The 20,429-nt window shown below is 47.1% G+C and overlaps 4 protein-coding genes across 4 annotated transcripts; 2 read left to right on the top strand and 2 right to left on the bottom strand.

Annotated features, from left to right (window-relative positions):
• Positions 1 to 5,171: 5,171 nt before the first annotated feature.
• On the top strand, positions 5,172 to 6,323 carry LAJ45_04760 (uncharacterized protein; the record flags this gene model as incomplete). The annotated part of the gene is made up of 1 exon (XM_046114336.1): positions 5,172 to 6,323. The coding sequence occupies one exon, from the start codon at positions 5,172 to 5,174 to the stop codon at positions 6,321 to 6,323; it is 1,152 nt and encodes a 383-aa protein (XP_045972362.1).
• A 5,457-nt stretch (positions 6,324 to 11,780) lies between these two features.
• LAJ45_04759 (uncharacterized protein) lies at positions 11,781 to 13,300 on the bottom strand (the record flags this gene model as incomplete). Its single annotated transcript, XM_046114335.1, has 4 exons — positions 11,781 to 11,928; positions 12,005 to 12,139; positions 12,294 to 12,409; positions 12,521 to 13,300. 4 exons carry the CDS (start codon positions 13,298 to 13,300, stop codon positions 11,781 to 11,783), a joined length of 1,179 nt encoding a protein of 392 aa, XP_045972361.1.
• A 1,277-nt stretch (positions 13,301 to 14,577) lies between these two features.
• Positions 14,578 to 14,987, bottom strand: LAJ45_04758 (uncharacterized protein; the record flags this gene model as incomplete). The annotated part of the gene is made up of 3 exons (XM_046114334.1): positions 14,578 to 14,645; positions 14,705 to 14,731; positions 14,801 to 14,987. 3 exons carry the CDS (start codon positions 14,985 to 14,987, stop codon positions 14,578 to 14,580), a joined length of 282 nt encoding a protein of 93 aa, XP_045972360.1.
• Positions 14,988 to 16,470: 1,483 nt separating this feature from the next.
• LAJ45_04757 (uncharacterized protein) lies at positions 16,471 to 17,065 on the top strand (the record flags this gene model as incomplete). The annotated part of the gene is made up of 4 exons (XM_046114333.1): positions 16,471 to 16,529; positions 16,607 to 16,634; positions 16,711 to 16,972; positions 17,049 to 17,065. 4 exons carry the CDS (start codon positions 16,471 to 16,473, stop codon positions 17,063 to 17,065), a joined length of 366 nt encoding a protein of 121 aa, XP_045972359.1.
• Between the last annotated feature and the right edge of the window lie 3,364 nt (positions 17,066 to 20,429).

Genomic DNA, 20,429 nt, shown 5'->3' with positions numbered 1-20,429 from the left:
TACACCCTTCCATACTCTTCTCTACACCCATGGTGCCCCCCCCAGTAACACTGTAGTAAACAAACGATCGAACCCCTCCCCAGCCACAAAAACAACGCACAAACACACACCGCAACGGCCAGCCACGAAAGGGGATGGAGATCTCACGCAACAGGCGTAGCGCTGGACCGATACGTCAGGGAGGACGCGTCCTGATGATCATCCGAAAACTCAAAAGCGGGCAACTCCACTCGACTCCACAACGCGACAGTCTTCCAGTCGCTCGCTCTAGAGTACCTACAGCAGATCTCTCCCCACAGCTGTCAAACCCAAGAAAAAAAAATAGATGTCGGTCATCACCTCCATCATCCTGCCTATCGGTAAACCGACTGCCCGGTCAGCTAGTAAGAGCGTTCCTCTAAAAAAAGAAAAAATAACCTACTGTGCCTTATGTACCAGACATACCGCGTCCCTGACCCCAAAAAAAGACCCTTATGCTTCCACGTGTTTGTGCAGAACCCTTGCCACCACAGCCGCGCACTGCCAGCGAAAGAAATTCTACTGTTTTCATTTCTACTGTCACTGGACTGGGAGCATGTGCGTGTGTGCCGGAAACACCTGTCATCTGGTCTCGCGATTGAATGCCGCATGTGGGAGTGCGCGACAGGGTAAATTTTGGCTTGGCTAGCCATGGGGAGAGACATGGATGGTCACTCGGTGGTGTCATACACAGCAAATGACAACGTGATCTAGATCTAGATCTCTCCACACGAATTTTGAACTGATGGGGGAAAACCGCTAGTTTATCTTGATCAAAGATACAACGTGATACATAATACTCGCAGTGTAGTGAGCCAGAGTTAGGAAAGTGATTCAACCGATCAAAGGTGTGTCAAACAAGTACGTACACCTAGCTAGGCCTCATATCATTTTGACTCATCTTCTGTTATCAACAATTTTATACTCAAGCTGGGGAGCCTACGTATACTCTGTGTATCAACACTAATATTGTGAAGCCCCGATCCTGTGGGTTGTCATATCCTAGGAAATCAACCTATAACTAGCCTATATGAGCAGTTACGTAGGTGTTTATTCAATGTATCCCATTCTCGATCATACATGCTTCCTGCTATGTCCAGAAACGAACCAAAAAATCTGCATCCGACGATGTATATGATTAACCCAAGCGCCGCAACAGCGTTTGGTACCCCATAGCCCAAGTCTAACCACAGGTGAAAGACAGGATGTACCCGAGTCCCTGCCAAAGAAAACTCTCTAGCTTATTTTATCATGAACTGAGGGCCAGTTCTTATATGTAAACTTATAATAGCCGAACCCACGGCCGTCAGGGAGTAGAGAAGCAAGCAAATGAAGACACCCAAAGCACCCATACCAGCCATGACAAATAGAAGCTAGACGACCGAATGCATTGTCCAAAGCAGAATTGTCTTGAAGGAGTTATGCAGATGATTGAAAGTTGGGGTTGACGTCAAGAAGACGGGTACATATTCCCCCCTCGCAGACTCGAGGCTTCAAAGACAGCATGGGCGAGATGAGATGAGAGAACACGTATTGAACCGGACCCTATCATACAGTCAGTACACCTAGTCATAGACAAGTATTCACGGTGGCATAATCATCACCTCTACATCCACCACACTCATTCTAGCCCGTTGATCATCTCTCGCTCGCCACCAGACCCCACGCTCGCCATGTCACTGTCTTAACCTTTCACCCAATCTTCACCTCACCAGCCTCACTCGCTAGAGCGCGAGCTTAATCTCCAAATGATACCTCCCAATGTTCGACGGAGCCTAGTCACACTAGGCTGCGGCATGACTCGCTCTGGCTCTTGGTAGGACCATATGCATGAGAATGCCAGCGTTATCGGGAGTGATGGGAATGCAGCTTCCTGTTGTTGTGTCTTGTGGAGCCGGAGGGAATTCTAGTCGTAGAAATGGGTAATTTAGTAGGCACTGCTGCTGTGTATAGACCTTCTATGGACGTGTGAAGTGTGCGGTGGTGATAGTAGTGGTGATGGCGTCGCGTGTTCTAACTCGTCATGGGATGTCACTCGGGCTACAACCACCTTATGCGAAACTGTAACGCCCCACTACGGGTGCCGATAGTGCGTATTTTTTTTCTTCGTTGGCGCCACGTTTTGTATCGGAACCACGCGCACCGCGTCTTGTCTAAACCGATCGAGAACGTTCTCGTTGATCACACTTCCCGCTTCGATTGGGATCTGTAGTGTAGTGCCGGCTGGACTCAGGCCATGATAAGGATAAGATGAGATAGATAAGCCCACCAAGCCCCCTTTCACTCGGCGGTGGGGTTTAAAAATGAGCAAAGACACATTACAGCGTGTGTTTAAAGCGGTTTAACTGGAGAAGTACATTGTAATCTCAATAGTTACCGTCACCGGCTCCAACGGCCCGGGTTCGAACCCCGGGGCGGGCGGTTAACGTACGGGATGGCGCTGGCCATAACGGCCTAACTTGCTGCAGTTTTTGCTGCAGAATTTTTTGGAGCTAACGCTTACCACATCAGGCCGTTCGTTTCTTTTTGGGGGGAGTGGTAGGGCGACATGTGGTTTATACTATCAGGACACTGAAAATCGACTGTTTTCATCTTATCCCCACTTCAACATCGACCCCAATACCCCGCCATCACCGACACAACGGCGTTCGAACATCACTTCAACAGAACTCATCATCTTCCATTAACCTCGCCAATGAAAAAAACGAAAACCTGCCATCCCCAGGTCGAACTGCGCTGAGGTACGTAAGTGAACAGCCCCAGTCTCTTATAGCCCATGATCCCCAACTTTCCGCTACTTCTTCTTTGCCATTTTCCCCGTTACATAACCTCACAGCTATGCGCACTTGTATCCCTTTTCTTTGCTTATTCCTTATCCCCTCGTTTCACCACCCCTCACCAGCCTCACCTTATCGTTTGTCGCCTCTCTCCCTTCTTTTACTACTCTTCATCCTCTAACATGAGCACCCCATAGTACGGCCGCCTATTACCACCAAGAGTCTATACCCGTATTAGGGTCCAAGCCTCCTACCAACCAGTAGACCTCTACTCAAGCACGCGAACAAGTGCCACCCCTCCGGCCCTGGCTCAGTCGGCACCGATCACACAGAACACAAGGCAGAGAAAGGAGGTACTGAACACCAAATTCTGTTGAATATGAGCATATGTCGCTCTTAAGGCTATTCGGCCCTATCCTGGTAGGACACTACTAGCACGTCGAGACACAGGTATTTCTATATTGTTCAAAATATACCGTCATCCCAGCTCCATGATGATGAAATATTAGGAAAATCGTAGCTAATGAACCCACTTAGACCAAGCCTCTGGTTGTAAGAGGGTATCCTGTAATTGTCATACTCTCGTATCTATCTACTGAGTGCATACTCACTTCACCAAAAGATCCCAACCATTTCAAGATGACTGGATAGACCCCTGCGCTACGGTCTCGCCGAATTCCCCGACGAACATACAAACTCACAAACATGCCCCCTTACTGACAACTATGCGTTACGGCCCACATCTACCATATACAACAACTCCCTAATCAGAGAACAGGCACCAATGACGATCGATGAAGGGTGTTTTGTAAGTCTCAACCTATGTGAACAGGATCTTACCTCGGCTAGTACAACAGAAACACGGTCTTAATCACAGATTGTCACTCGATCACGTGCAGGACCAAATTTGCAAATAGAGAATGCAGTAGCCAATAAGAGAAAAAAAACAGCTGGGAAGAAGAAAACTGCGCAGAGAATAAATATTCTAAATAAACCACTGCCTCTCTGAATATTGCAATTAGTGCCTGCTGCTAAGACTCTCGGAGACGGTTCCGGCCAGCCGCTGTTAGAGTAGCGACGGATTACTAGGGCGGAGCAATGTAGCCAAGGTGAGAATTACCTCGGGCGATATTAATTTGTTATATTTAAGATTAGCATACGTCTTGCACCAATAATATGTGGGAGTCATACGACTAATCAAGCTGCAAGACCTTTTCTAGACCTACATGCAGTTACCGCCACGCCTTCCCAGCAGCTGAAGGGGACAAAACTTCTTAACCCTTCTCCCGCTCTCTAGTAGCCATCAGTTGAAATAAACTTTGTATAGAATATTACTAGATATTAATACCAATAAGCTTTTTTTTTTTACTCTTCTCTTACGGGGCCTTTTTTTATCTTCTCCACAGGAGATGGCTAATATATGCTTCTAGTGATCTTTGGCCGCACAGAGCAAATGTTCCCCGTAGGTGATAGCAGGCCTCGTTCGCAGTGTCATACTACATTTCCCGTATGGCCTTTTATTCGGCACAACGCTTAATACAGCGGAGTTAGACAGTCTAGACCGAAGAAAGCCTACCTCTTTGGCCTAAAGGTTCCTGCCCAAAAGCCGGGCCGACTCAGACACTGTATTGTTCTGGTTCTAGTTCCTATCCCGGTTGGATATATGTATCCAATCTGATTACTACCAAGCTAGAACCACGGCCGCGAAACATTGTTTCTGCCGACAATACAAGGCCAAAGCTCCCTAATTCTGGAAAGCTCTCTAATTGACTCTTACCATAACCCTTAGGGTCGGTGGTAGATCACAAATTTCTACTCCAAGTTCTCAACATGTCTGTATATAAATGGTCACAAATCGCCATAAGCGCGTCTATTTGGGCCGGGTAGATAAAACAGACCCTTCGAGTATGTTCCATCCTTATCACGTCTATGACGTATTAGAACCCAGTTTAACTAATCATATTTATCTGCGACTGTTTCCTGTCAGCTTGACTTACCAACTCTCCGACAAAGCTCCCATTGGTGATATCCAACGCCAATTTCCTTACCCATTGGTAGCGTGGGGTCCGTAATTCTCCGACGTCCCATCAAGATGTGATCCACAGGGGGGCGTAACCTTCTTCACTGTAAATCTCCGAATGTCTTACACAGACCTCCTGACCACAACCCTGCATGGGAACGCCGATCATTGGCCACAAATTGTGGAGTGCATCTCGTCCTTAGCGACGTAACACAACACGACTACTATACCTCGGCCTCAGCACAAGCTATCGACAGCTCCCCAACATAACCCCGACATCGCCGCCATATTGTACTTTAGATTGTAGATATATAAACCCCCACCGAACCTAAACACCTCCTCACAATTCGCCAGCAATGAGTACCCAGCCCCCACCTCTCGCCGGCCTCCGCGTAATCGAATTCGCCGGCCTCGCCCCCGGCCCCTTCTGCGGCAAGCTCCTGACCGACTACGGCGCCTCCGTACTCCGGATCGACCGCCACGACGGGCCCCAAACCCCCACGCCAGACCTCCTCGCATCCAGCAAGCGCTCCCTAACACTCAACGTCAAGTCCCCCGCCGGAAACCAGCTCCTGCGGAAGCTCCTCCTCACAGCCGATGTCCTGATCGACCCATTCCGGCCCCAGACGCTGGAGCGCCTGCAGCTCGGCCCAGAGACGCTGTGTAGAGCGAACCCGAGGCTCATATATACGCGCCTCACCGGCTTCCGGCGCGACGGGAAGTATGCGGCCATGGCGGGGCATGATATCAACTACCTTGCCGTCTCAGGCGCGCTCTCGCTCCTGGGCGCGGCGGGGGCGCCGCCGTCACCGCCGGCGAACATACTAGGCGACTTTGCGGGCGGCGGGGCGATGGCGTTTATGGGCGTATTGTTGGCGCTTGTTTCGAGGGGTGTGAGTGGGAGGGGGCAGGTCGTGGAGGCGAATATGGTGGATGGGTCGGCGTATTTGACGATGTTTCCGAGGTTTTTGGTGAAGACGCCGACGTGGAATAGAGGGAGGGGGGGGAATCTGTTGGATGGGGGTGCGCCGTTTTATCGGTGTTATAGGTGTGCGGATGGGGGGTATATGGCGGTTGGGGCGTTGGAGGAGAGGTTTTACCAGGTGTTTGTGAAGGGGCTGTTTGGCGGAGAGGCGGAGAGCTTACCAAATAGAGGGAATAGACGTAATTGGGAAGCGTTGAGAACGTTGTTTGAAAAGAGGTTTGCGGAGAGGTCGAGAGCGGAGTGGGAGAGAGTATTTGATGGGACGGATGCGTGTGTAACGCCGGTTCTGTCACATGGCGAATTGGAACAAAGTGGATTTGAACAGAGGCCGGCTGTGACGTTGATGGGATCGGAGGCGTTTAAAGAGAGAGAAGGTGAAGAGTGGTCAGGGAGAGCACTGAGTCCAGGAGAAGGGGGTAAAGAGGCCTTAGAGGAGTGGTGGGGATTGAAAGAGGGAATAGAATGGACGGTTGGTGAGGAGGGGTTCGAGAATCTCGAAAAGAAAGTTGAATCGAAGCTATAACTGTTATCTACATTTAGCTGTAGAGTACTTGTAGATACATAGCCAAGCACCTGAATCGCAGTCTTGGTTGGGAGTGAAGACGTTGGCTATAATGGTTTACCTCTAGAGAATTAAGAAATCCGTGACTGAGCACATGTAGCCAGCCTGGGCAATGTATCTATCACTCTAGTCTCTTTAGCAGCAGGCTGCCCCCGCCAGCAGGCCCGGAACACTATCCCCCCGACGAGTGTCGGCCGGCACTCTCGTCGGCCTCTGAAATGTGATATCGGGGCCAGAATAAACCTTAATTTTGATGTCGGAAGCCAAAAGACCTTATTTTTGTATGTAAATTGAGCCCGACAACCGCCTCGGCAGCCCGATACCCCATACAAAAAGACCTCACCCAAATCAGAAAGATAAAGCACTAGCCCGTCCGCTGGAAGCATGAAAGCAGACGGGCTAGGACGAGCATAGCCCTTCAGTACCTCTAATAGCACTGGGGAAATACCATACCATCTACCGCGGTAGCCTAGTTGCTATCGTGTCGCCCAGAGGGGCCGAGGTCGTTCGTTCGAACCACCTCCCAGGCTTGGTTGAAAAACTGTGTGACTGGGTACAAAGGGGTTGTAGCTAGTTTCCTCCTTTTGCTATTCTGGGGATCGGTTTTTTTTTATGCGCTTCATCTATTGATTACATTGCCTGTGTGGAGCAGAGAAGGCGCGGTGCATCATACTCGATCACTCGCTATGGTACTTCGTAACAATACCCTAGTCCCGTGCCCAAATTGTGCTAGAATCACATCACTTGATCAATCGCTTGTTCTGATCTTGTTGATTGTATCGCCTTTCGCCTACACACATGTAAATACATGCACGGGGCAAATTAGTCTCGTACCCAGCCCGTTACTTGCAGCAAGCTCGTCCGCTGGAAGCATGAGAGCAGGCGGGTTGGGGACGAGCCTAGCATCTCTCCATCAAAAACTGCAATGCCGGGTGACAACATGCGACAACTCAAATGCCCATCTCTACCCCTCTACTAGGGTACGAGACTACCCCTCTGCGCCGCACTCTCGCACCGCACTACAATCAACAAACTGGCATCAAACTAACCCCCATCTACTAACCCCACAATATGCATCGCTTAGGAAGAGCACAAATGCATCACTATTCTTCCCTAACAAACTTTAGCGAGTATTCCACTTCTGCACAGGCGAGACGTATCGTCTTCCATTTCCCCAGGTCGCAGGAGTTAAGTCTGTTCTAACTAGCCAGATCTTACAGAGTCCCTCAGAGGATATGAGCTGCTACACGGTGAGTGAGATGTTTGCAAAGTAAAGTAAAGTGTGTGGCTAGAGGAGATACGCACCTATATAGTCACTTTTTTTGTAGAGAGCGCCTACGATACACGGTTTTCTCTTCTAGTTAGCCTATTCTCTCAAGCTCTGTCAGGGCAGTGTGGTCTTCCCATCTGCCCTCAGTCTCCACTACACAATGACGGCTGAATAAACGCACAAACACATGTCAAATCGTCACAACTCTCGTAGGAACAGCTGGGCTCAAGGATGTCTTCAGCTCTTTTCGGGTCATTAGGTCGCTGAAAGCTCAAGAATAGGGTGGGCAGGAGGGAAGGAGGAATATAGTGAGTTACCATATTTCGCCGTGAAGGTACAATATGGCCATCTCTCTAATTTGAAACCATCTCCAGAGCCTACACTGCGCTGCAAAAGCCCACAACCCACAGTACCGAGCCCATAGCCGCTGAGATGATGGCCATTAGCGTCCTGCGAATTAGAAGGAAGTATCGAAGGAGACTTACTGTGACTGCTCTATTTCCTTACAAACACACACAAACCTTCTTATAATGTTTTATTTCATTATCATATGTTAACCACTATACTTCCATCCAATCAATTCTTTTCATCATGAAACTAGATCTCTCGAGAGCAGTGTCAGGCGTAAGACAAATCTAAATCTAGTAGTGAAGAAAGGAAGTACTGGAACAGAAAAGGGGATACGGTCAACTAGACCTAACGACAAGTTTTCTCTAAGAGATAACTCTCTGTCCTTAGTGCTTAGTGTCAGCGATCATCACAGCATATCACTCACACACAAAGAGCAGCAGATAAGCACCGCCTGCGTCTCGACCTAACACTAGTCAGCCTGCCAATAGGCAATAAATAGTGCCTTCACCAAAACTCTAGAAACGCCCGCCCAAAGACACCACCCAGCCTACCGAATGTCCCAGCTTAACCCCAGAAGTTTTAGAACACTGACCAGCAGGCTATAGTGTAAAGTGTATTCAATCTCTCCTAGATATAGAGCTCTTCTTCGGCTCCGGAAAATCGAAGGATGCAGTGCTTCTACCAGAATCCCTTTTTAATTTTGTTGGTAAATATCAATATTTTATCACCCCGTCCAGGGGTTACATATATATAGTTACACAGTTTATTCTTATTTCCCTTTACCGGACTTTCTCCCAGGCGGTACCAATTTCTATTTTCTTGTCATATGCGCTGCTGAAAGGAGAATCTTTTGCGTTGAGTTAAAACCCTACTGACACGATATTATGTAGCTTAGTGCTTTTAGTAAGTCTATTTGAGATGAGCTGAGGTATAATAGGTTTGACTCGTCTCACTTTATAAGTCCAAGCTTCGCAATGGTCGGATTTTCCGAGTGACACCATGTGATCCCGCATAGAAGTAGTTAATCTCAAGAAGATGAACCGGCTCGTGTCGTGCGAAGCACTGCTGTAGCTTTTCTTATAACTGTTGAAAGAAAAAGGCCGTTGCGGGACAGGATATGAAGGAATCAAAATGGCGGAGGTAGCTTAATCTATTGATTCATAAACGTGGAGGTCCTCGACAAGTGATGTATGCGAACACGATTCTACAATAATTTCAAAAGCCAATCTAACGCATTCAGTAGTAAAATATTTTCATATATATAGTCTTAGGGCTGCATACTAAAAAAATTGTTAATACCAGCAAGCGACTAGACCCGAGTGATATTTCGTGACTAGCGGACTCCAAACATACTTGAATTGAGAAAATAAGGAAACATCTCTACTAAAACCCCTCTGCTACTTACTTGTTAAATTCACCAAACTCAGATATGTGCGCATATCCTCAGCTCTGAACCAGGGAGTAATTGATTTGAAAGATCACATATGATAAAGCGGGCCGCTCTCCGAATTCGGAGGAGACAATTTCTCCCTGGAGAAAGCTACAAACATTGTAGCATAATTAAACGATTGGTAAGAAGTATGTCTGAGTAAGAAATAACCGGTTATGAAATGGGGACTCGAAATCAGGGTAAGGTAGGTAGGTCCAAGAAGTCTCCAAAAGAAATTTAAAAATGAACCCCGTAGTGCATGTAGTGATAGGGAACTTTCCGGTAGAATCGCGCGGGGTGGCGACATAAAGTGTTTAAGAGCTTTACCATGGCAGTAGTAGAGTATGTAAACCGCGGGAAGAATACCCCTGCGAACTTTGTGGGGAAATTTTAACTCTTACCAGGGCTCCGAATCGCTTAGCGCGCCTCGGATGGTAGATCTACCCATCGAGGGTGATTAGACTACTACTACATGAGCAGAAGGAGTATAGTTTCTACACGGCCTAACAATATAGTACCAAAAAGGGATATGCAATAGATATTGTGGCAATGTGCAGTTATGGTGAAAGTGCAGAAACAAGATGCCACCCCGGTCAGTACAACATCAGCTCTACAATTCTCCAGATACGGTAGTTGTCTCACATACGCTTCTTTGGTACTGTATCTATGGATACACTAGCACTATCCTGGCTCTATCTCGAAGGTTTCACTATAGATTTAGGTGATAAAACTATATGTAGATCTGATTATATAATCGACTTCTATCAGTAGTATTATGTAGATCAAGTATTAGTCTTTTCATCGTCACAGAACCTATCAAAAGGAAAAAAAGTAAACTTTTGATGTTAGCAATACCAGGTTTCGATCGTGAGACCTCCGGGTTATAAGCCCAGCGCGCTTCCGCTGCGCCATGTTGCCATGGTTATATCCTCGGGTATTGAATTATGGAACCCAAATCAAGTCACTTCCCGTGTGTAACAAGACTAGCAGCATCCTACCAGTTCACTCAATCACAACTTATCACTCGGATATCCAACACTCACTCACCCAGCGATCCACCCCAACAATGCAACATGGATCACCAGAACCTCACATCGCACTAATAACAGGAACCCCCGGATCCACTAACGCAATCCAACATGGATCCCCAACTCCGGGCCAAGGAGCCGATCGAGTGGCCAAAAAGATCCATAACAAAGAGCTGAAAAGAAAGAAATGTGGCGACAATAAGATTGATCGTCGCCTCGTAGAAGCACGTAGAGGGCAAGAGGGGGTCACACACGAGGGGAAATGTTTGAAATCACCCTTTTTTTATTTATTTTTTCCTTCTCCCTGCAGAGGAGCCGCGTCTGTTCCAGATGAAACTCGAATAATTATAACCCTAACCCTAGACACTGAGTGAAAGGTAACGTGGCTTGGCAGAATCTAATAATTCGCAACGCAACTGAAGATTGTCTCAATGATTGAAAATCCCGGTATCGAGGTTTCCTGGCACTAGGTTTTTGCAAACAAGCCGTTATACATGCTGTATGTTTAACACATGTAGATAGATAGGGATACATTATGGCCACCAGCTGAACATTATGCGGCCCTTAATTATCGGGCGGACGGACCCTCCGTATCCTGCCTTTATCCTTCCCGCCCGCGGTCACTTCTTGCAATTGAATAGGTGTCTATTTATGTTTCAAAAGAGGACATAGATTTCTTGCCGTGACAAAGAAGGTTTGTGGCAATAATGTGAATTTTCTTTTAAATTTCCTTTGGTATACAGACTCTAGAAGGCACACGAGAGAAGTTAAAGGTTCCGACTGTTGTACACACTTGTGTTTGTAGTCTATTGCGATACTAACATGAGTGTCTATCTATTTTTAAAGTCCAATTATCATCCACAAAGGCTATCAAATCGCACGCAGTGTTTTATCTTTCTATTAAAAAGCCAATTAGAGTACGGCCACCATCCCATCTTCGGCCCCCACACTGCAGCCCCATGTTTCAACACCATCGTACGTAGCCGCAAAATTTTTTTGTCCCGCACATCAGAGGTGATGAGAGGTAAAATAAGTCATCTAACTAATAACATTTGGTACCCACAGACGACCTGAAAGAACTCAGGGTCACAAAACACGCAACTAAACGAGATGGGGAGAAAATAAAAACAAATAGTTTTCATAACAACAATAATCTTGTGAAGCAATTCAAAAATAAAAGATAAAATCGCGATAAAACTCTAAAAGGTGAGAGAAAATTAAACCGCGCGCCATTGCCAGTCCCATCACCCCCCAAAAAAATTCCTGCACAGTCTATTCCGGTGATACCAGAGGAAGGGGAATAATCATATTTGGCCATTAGTTGCGACCTAAGTAAAGGGCTACTGTAGCTCAGCCATCTCGAGAAAGCTGGGTCCCATCGTCCAAATCCCTGTGGAGTATGTAGAGAACGCGTGTTGGTTCTGGACACGGCCTTTGACATTGTCCCACTCTTTTTCCAAGGCAGAATTCAGTTCATCCGATAAGTGGCTACTAGGCGGAAAAGGAACCGCAATCGTCAGCGCATGAATCTGGGCGACTCTAGTTACAAATGGCAAGTACTCACGCAATTGTCTTCATCCCATAGTCGACAGCGCATTCCACGTCACTATCAAAATCGATGGTGAGACGAGGAGACCCCACTGGTGACGGCCCACGGGATAGCCCAGGAACCTCATCGGTCGGGAGCAAGGATTCGTAGCTGCAAGCAAATCGTGCATCAGTACAATGGAAGGTAAAAAGGAAAGAAAAATACGCGAATTCAAGAGGCAATAATCAAAAAGCAAATATGCGGATATGCGCATGTATATCCGTTCAACGGGTACACTCCAGATCATCTTATGCGTACAACATACCTTTTGTTGTCACAATCATTGAGAAGAGGCTGTTCAGATAGTTGAATTTCTCGGTACTTGCGCCTGCATACGTCGCCATCTTTTCCGTGAAACAAGCCGGCAATTTGATACCATCCCTGTAAGAAAAAGCTTCTGGTAAGCGCTAGACCCAAAGCCGAACGTCAAATGAACCCAGATCTTGGGAAGTGGGAAGCTATGAAATTCAACAACGAACGCGATGGACTCACTAATTCAACACCGCTCCGACAAACAGAAATCAACAGAGCCGTCTCTTCTGGGGTCCAAGCATCGTATTTACTCGAGCGTCTTCGCGGGGTTGGTGGAGGACCAGGAGGAGGGGAGGGTGGGGAACTTCGAGATAAGTCACTGTAGTGCCCATCATCACAATCTCTTGGGGAAGGAGGCGGCCCCCTAGGTGGAGTTGGTGGATCGCACCGAGAGAGCTCATTGAAAATATCTCTGCGGCATGGGGATGGCGGAGGACCTCTGGGAGGAGTTGGGGGATCTCTCCGGGATAATGAATTGAAAAGATCATAGTCCTCGCGATGACCCGGAGTTGGTGGCGGCCCACCAGGAGGAGTGGGAGGATCACGTCGGGATAGGGAATCAAAAATATCAGCCTTGTGTTTCTGGGGAGTTGGTGGCGGTCCATTTGGTGGACTAGGGGGTTCACAGAGAGACAGCGAGTTGAAGATATCCCCATCTCCAGGAGTTGGCGGAGGGCCACGAGGGGGTGTTGGAGGGTAAGCTCTTGACAGTTCATTATGCGCTCTACGGCGCGGGGTCGGCGGGGGCCCTCGCGGAGGAGTTGGTGGATCAGATTTCGAGAGCGAGTGGATGCCAGTTGGTGTCACCAATGGTTGTAAACACTGCGTCATTGAACCAGCTTCAAAAGATTTTAAAAACGAACACGAAGTCAAATTCTCAGCTTTGTCCGTAATGACTGGAGTAGCTGCTGCCTGGCGCATAGGAGCTGATACGAAAGTGATTGGCTCAAGTAGAGGCATTGCGGAGGGTGTGTATTATACCGACCAGTTGGGAGAGCAGATGATGATTTTATGCAGAAATTACCCAGGCTAGAGCTTGCAGCGAATGATCGTGGAATTTTTGCCTTGGATAATAGCAACTAGAGTTACTTATGGTGCTCCTTGATGCCAGTACGTATGCAGAAGTAGCGACAGTCTTGAACAGAATGTAAAACTTGAGGGTGAAAACCTTATGAGGTAGACGCTGTATACCAACCTGAAGAAAACAAGTATGAGATGCAAGAAAGAGAAGATAGGTGGAAACTCTAGGGTTATAAGTACTGAAGGGAGGATGAGTGTGAAGGATTCACAGACTGATTATCGCTTTTGCACTGACCTCCAGTGATAGATAATTAAGATAGGGACGATAAATAATTGGGTTTGACGGAACATTGCAGATAATTGGTAGAGGTAGATCGAGTGAGTCTGAAGGAAAAGAAAGACGAAGAAAGAAAAGAAAAAAAAGTGCCGAAGTCTTAGAGTAAAAAGATATTGGCCAAAGTGGGGAGAAAAATGTTTCGTGCGTCGAACGCCCAACCAGGTTACATGCTTTACTTGGTAACATCTACCTTGCTGCACCTCTGTGTGATGCCTGCCTGCCTGTCTTCCTAGTTCCGGGAGAGCGATTCGCTGTCCTGGGTCTGGCTGCGATGTTTGTGGATGTATGTACATATGTACATATGGATCATACTATCCATGACATGGATCGGACATTTTCCCACCTCGTCTCTGGATTTCTCGCTAGTCCTCCGAGTCTCAGCGGTTTTTAGGTGCTCTGACTGACAGTTTACCCACAAATCAAAGCTAGGGCTACAGAACGAAACACCATGCCGCCGCCACGTACTAGTAGTGGAAGTGGCTGTAGGCAGGTAAGATGAAGCCTACATAGGGTTATTATCGTTAGATTCTGTGAGGTAGAGAGAGATTGGGCTATACCCACATGTAAACTGATAGCTAGGCCCTTTAGAACCGAAAAAGAAAATGGCGTGGGATGAATCTCAATCAGACAGTAGATTGGTTTTACAAGGGTTTTCCCCTGGGATTCCAACATGTGCTGGGTAGGTAGGTAGGGGGAGAGCCAACCGTTCCCGGTGACTCGGACTGCATTCAATTCTTTTTTTTCCTTTCATTTTCCTCTTCTAACTTGCTTCTCTCTGTCTTCATAGATCGTCAGTTAAAGATCGTCAGGCAACTTGGGATCTTCAATGGAGGGCAGCTAGCTAGCTAGACTTGCTGATCACACAAGTTGTTATGGAGGCCTAGAAGAAAGTCGTGGTGGTAGTGAAAGTGGAGAAGGAGTTGGATTTAGGCGTCGATAAGTCATCATCTGTATATACGGTTAGACGTGATACGGAAATATAGTTGCCCACTCCGGTCCAAAAGTACAATAGGTACATGTGTTCTGGACAGTCACTGGGGTCGAGATATCTGAAGTTAGCCATGGATAAGATTTATCCGGCCATTTTAGACCAACAAACTAACCCCGGTCTAGTTCGAAAACAAAGACATGAGTTCCGACCACTGCTACCTCCCAAGATGGGGCACTCCCGCCTCCCGCATGTTTCTTTTTTTGCGCCTGTCGTTTGTAAGACAACTTAAAAATCGGGCAGAAAAAACATTCCTTTCCCATGCCGTCAGTCAGGTCAAGCCATCGCATTCCCAGTCCCATGTTCTTATTCTGTTTGCGTCCAATGCCAAGCTCGTGTTTAAGGTCTGTGTGGAGCGATTAAACGTGGGTCGCGGTGGTGGCTTAAGGGAGTCCCCGAGACTGGGTATCCCCAGATTGGCGGGGGTGCATCGCCCATTACTTAAGAGGATTTACCTACACCAGACAGCTCCTTGCTGATTTTAGAAAAGAGGAGACGAGATTGAGACTCTGAATACGTACTGTTGATCAAAGAGTTTTACATCAGGCCCGATGTCGCTGTTCAGGTCTCATTCTGCGCATTTGATGACCTTTCCAGTAAAAGCTTAGCGTGGAACTCTGCTTCGGGCCCACGTCGAAACCCAAACGGGATCTCACCTTCAAAGGACTAGGTACTGCGATAGCCAGGTACTACAGCGTGTATATAGGTGGCTACATGTAATTAAGACACTTAATCCATTCACTCCACTCTGCCATCCCATGCATCTCCCTTTCTGGCACTTACACACCTAAATCCAAATCAATGGTTATTCCTTCATGTAGTAGTTCACACTGATGGCGTTTATACCCCGGGGAAATCTTTTTGCTCCACATGTATGTACCATACGGCACTTCTTCTCATGCGCTCACGGTCCTTTCTTTCAGGATCGACGGGAAATAATGGCTTCTGTTCCCTTTTATGTCAAGGGGTCTCAATTATGAGTGAGAGTCAACCCGAGATACTCGTCAGCCCAGCAAAAGTATTTCTCCGAACCCACTTTTCTTACTGTATATCTACACACATACATAGAGTAGGTACATAGGTCGGATTCACAGATCCTCCGTCAGATACGGTTCTTACCCGAATAGCCTCAACCCATGCAAGTTTTGGTGGAGAGATACCGCAAAATCTCAGGAATAGCAAATCGAACTGGACTGGAATATTGTGCTTCAAATGCTTGTTGAGCCTCAATCCGACAGACCTAAAGCGTAACTTTTGGTCGTCTTGACCAATGGGTAAGTGGTATTCCAGCCCAGTTCGATTCGTTATTCCTGAGATTCTGCGGTAGTGTGGATAAAAGACTACCAGACGTGCATTTTCAAGACAATCGGCCACTTGAGGAGGCGGAGGATGTGGAAGTTCTGGAACTGTGATCCAGAAAGAGGGCTCAACGGCCATCCCGAGCTGCTGGTGAAGCCATATCCTTGCGGATTGTGGCTGCTGCAGGCAAGGATCAGTACTTCGTCCCTCTTGCTTCATGGGGAAACTCACCCACCCAGCATCTTTCGTCGTTATTCACCGCAGTTAGCTATTCAGAATGTTTACACAAAGTGAGTTCTCTAGGTAGTAGTATTCGGCCCATCAAACTTTATTGTCGGAAGCTATCATCACTTACTCCAACATTCGCAGGCAGTTCCCGGCCAGAAAGACTTTATTCAACACCCCTTGAGCAAAACTAGAGGCCCAACCCGGCAACCAGGCCAAAGATCTGGAACATACATACATACTTTAGGGCAAACAATCAGAATGAGAGACAGAACCGGGTCTATAAACCTTCGCCTAATAAAACAGCCTGGAAATATGGGGTACTTATCCCCCCCTTTCAGCTGGCCGTTGTTCGTTTTTTCTTCTTGTAAACTGGTGCTCAACACGTGTCTGTTAGGAATTCGGTTAGGATCCGACAAAAAGCGGTAGTTATATCCGAAAGGAAAAAAGCTATTATACCGGAGTCCGATGCGAGTAATCGCTAATGTCGGGGGTATGTAGGTACTGGGTGGGCTTAAAAACCTACCTGCTCTACCTACGAGAAGTTCATCACTCATATGCACGCCACCACCCACTACGTCTTCGCCGCATCAAATTTCCCGAGGAAGCATTCCATTCTTAATGGCTAAATTCAGTAATGCAATAGTGCTTGGTTTCCACGTTGTCGGCAGGCCGGAGAATTCTTTGTGCACTGGATTAGAGTCGGTGTTTGTACTACAGCGTAGAAATACCACATTCAGCGCTACTCCAGATCCCTTCGAAGGTTGAGTCAACACTTCTAGTTAGTCGCTGCAAAAGTGTCTTTATAAAATGTTAATAATTACACTTTCCGGGCATAGGCAATTGTATCAAATAGAGTAGACAGCGCGACATAATGATACGCCTGCGCATAGCCTAAAAGAAGCATTGATTAAGGCCCTCGTGGAAACCAAAACCGCGGGAAAGTGGATCGATATCCGTGTTGACAGCGATTATGGTGAACGTGCAAAAAACATCGCAGTAACACGAGAAGGAGTGCCTACAGGCTATCTACCAGACCAAACTTGTGCTCTGTGGATGGATTGGTGAATAGTTATTGGAAATCAAAGCCCTCAGCCTCAAACTTCTGTCCTCTATGTCGTGGGGAACCGAAGATATTACTGACTCGATCGGATTTACACCTCAGGATCACAGTAAGGTCCCAATGAAATCATGGGTTAGGGTTTCTTGTTACTAATTGTATTCTGGTTGGGGCTAGAACACTGCATATAATACTCAGTAATAACGGCTTTGAGATGCAGGAACAACGAATAGTAAGACTCCCAATCCATCGATCCGAAAATGTGGGGTATGTATCGCAGGTATGCCTTCTCCCCTCCCTTCCCCTCACAAATAGACCTACATCCAGGCATCGACGTTTACTATCCTTCTTTCTTTCCTTCCTTTGGGTGGAGTTGTGCTCTCCCGTGATTCTAGAATCTCGCGATCTCCCGTTGCCGTCTACGGGACCGGGGAAACAAACGCACATCGAGCAAACGTTTGTTACACAACGGACTGGCTGCTAGCATGATGACGGTTATAGAGTAGTTACTCTACTTCACATCACTACAAAGCATTATGTGGAATAGATATTCCTACTATTTCTCTCACTACTCTTACAAGCGCGGTTTGCCGAGTGGAACGCAATCGCTGCGGGCGGGTTTCCTTCTAGAATATTTCTGGTTTGGGCTTGAGGCGTGGGGGCGAGGTGGGGTCGGGAGGAGGTATTTTCCTATCATGGAATATCTCTCCCCGTAATATGTTCTTCTGGCCCTTTTTCTTTTGAGTGGCCGTTGTTAATTTGAAACAACTTCCACAAACATGGACTATTACGGCCACGGCTGAAACAAAACGTTCCACGGAAAATTCTCCTATGATCATCTTCCTTATCTGGGGACACTGTTTGTAAACACGGACATAACGTATCAAAGCTAACAACACATGTAGTTATTAACATTCGGCGACACGAAATTGAATCTAGTGGTTTATTTATAGATTGCCCTATAGCAATCCGTGATACCTAATTACGCCATAGTTTTCTCCGTTGAGGGTTTTTCCTGGTAAGCAGGCGTGGGACAGCATATAATTCAGGTCATGTGCTTTATTTGTCTCCTGCAGAGTTTAGAGCCGATATCTTTTCATTGTAGTACAGCTGAGGGATAAGCAACATCCATCAGGCTCAGACACATCTTGATCACCGAAATGGATGAATCAATATAATGAGACAGTGTCGTCTATGCTTTAAGAAACCATTTACTCACGGGAGACCGCATACATAGTAGCCTGAGGGGTAGCAGGAAGATTATTGGCCAAGAGACGTGTAGAAAGAGGTGTAGAAAAAGGGGTCAGGGGAGCAGGAGGAGGAGGAGGAGGAGGAGGAGGAAAGGGTTTAATTGATGGGCACGTGGCTGACTTTCAATCACCACATGGGTTAGCTATCGTGGAGAAGCGAGCTTTAGCGAAAGCTGAAATCGATGTGTTTATTATCCAGTAATAACTACGGAAGAAGCAACTTTCTATCCAATATTAGGCCACAGGGAATGAGTGGCCATCAATGCATGATGACGAGTGACTATCCATGATTCCGTGCTCAATCGGAGAGCACCAAGACACAACGCCATCGACTATGTATACATATGATAGGTACGGAGGGAGAAGTGTAATGTTACAATGATCTACACGCAATTAAGTCGGGGGGTGTAAGTGCCAATATCTTGTGGGTGTCGATGAGGCGACGTAGATGCGTCGTAGTGGTACCAGTTGATGGGCGAATCAGAACCCTGTTGGTATTTCGTCCAACATCCGATGGACCCATATGCAAGACTACGATGGACCGCATCTCATTGGATGCAGATCTCATCGCTTGGTACGAATGGTTTATTGACCTGAAGAAGTTCTCCTTTTTTGACCCTTTCACTTTTCCAACACGGGCGGAGCGAGTGATACATCTTGCTTGGTTGGAAGATAACGTGATTTAAAATTTGTAGTCATGAAAATGTGACTGTGACTGACTGTACCCATCACAGATCCCTTTCCTTGCATTCCAATGGCTGTCGTCTGAGACCCAGCTGGAAAGCTGTTGGACATGGACGCTGTTTTTTTATTTTTATTCATCATCGGATATGGTAGCGCTCACCGAGGCATTTATTTATACCGTATGTTCGAAATGTAACCAGTAAAGACCCTTCTTCTAATGCTAATCCAAGCAGGCGTCGTCCAAAGGGAAATACAACGTGATTCAATTGTAAGTACTCAAAGTGCAAACACCATTGGTGGGACAATCAGTAATGCACGGGCATCACACACAGAGCACTTCAATGCCTGCAGCGAGAGAGAGAGACATTGAAACCCGTTACCAATCATACGCCCGAGTGCCAGGGTATGATGGCAACGCCTTAATTCCAGTTCCTTCTGTGCGTCCGCCGAGTTCCCCCCATGCCTTTTCGTCAGCACTACGACCAACCTTGGAGGCCCAGTCCTTCCTGGAATAAGTGATCGCCATGTCGAGCATCGAGCATCGTGGGAAAAGAAACCTGAATGGAGGTAAAAAGGCTTGTGCTCTGCATAATATCCGGCGCTTTCCCCCAACCCAAAGGCACATGCTCTTTCTCGAGTCCTCAGCCACCCCCTCCTTATCCAGCAGGGCTGGCCAACTATCGTCAAGCTTTCGGATATGAGGTGATAGTGGCAAGCCGGTCGCAATCAGATCCCCGTGAACAGACTGCCATTCCCCCCCACCCATCACCATAACTGTACGTATTCTACCGGGGGGGTTATCGACCGACGGAAAATCGATATCGTCTGTGTGTTCGGCCTCCTAGCCGCGTTTTCCCACCGAGATTCCCCTGCTGGTGCTGCCTAATTTGATGCGTCTGTATCCTCTTTGGCTTCCGGGCATCATTCAAAAAGTGGTCTGGCTTCCAGGTCTGATTCAAAAGAATCATTTCCCCCACTCGAATACCCAAGCGCCGCCTCTAAATCATAGATTGAAAGGCGCTTGCTTGATAGCCGTGAGCAATTTTCTTGCTGCGGGGGAGAGAGAGAGGGTGATGCTTGCTAATATCACGGAAAAAGCGGTGGTTGGCGCTTGCATTCCTAATTCAAACCAATCAGTAACTTATTCTCAAGTGTAAATAAGTGAACGGTGGAATGATATACCCTGTCTGGAAGAAAAAATGCACCTGAGCAGATCATTTATTTTT

Source organism: Morchella importuna (assembly GCF_003444635.1).
Source record: "Morchella importuna strain M04M26 chromosome Unknown Morimp01GS012, whole genome shotgun sequence".
Classification (NCBI taxonomy): domain Eukaryota; kingdom Fungi; phylum Ascomycota; class Pezizomycetes; order Pezizales; family Morchellaceae; genus Morchella; species Morchella importuna.
The sequence above is the reverse complement of the archived record's forward strand: the minus strand, read 5'-3'. Positions and strand labels throughout refer to the sequence as shown.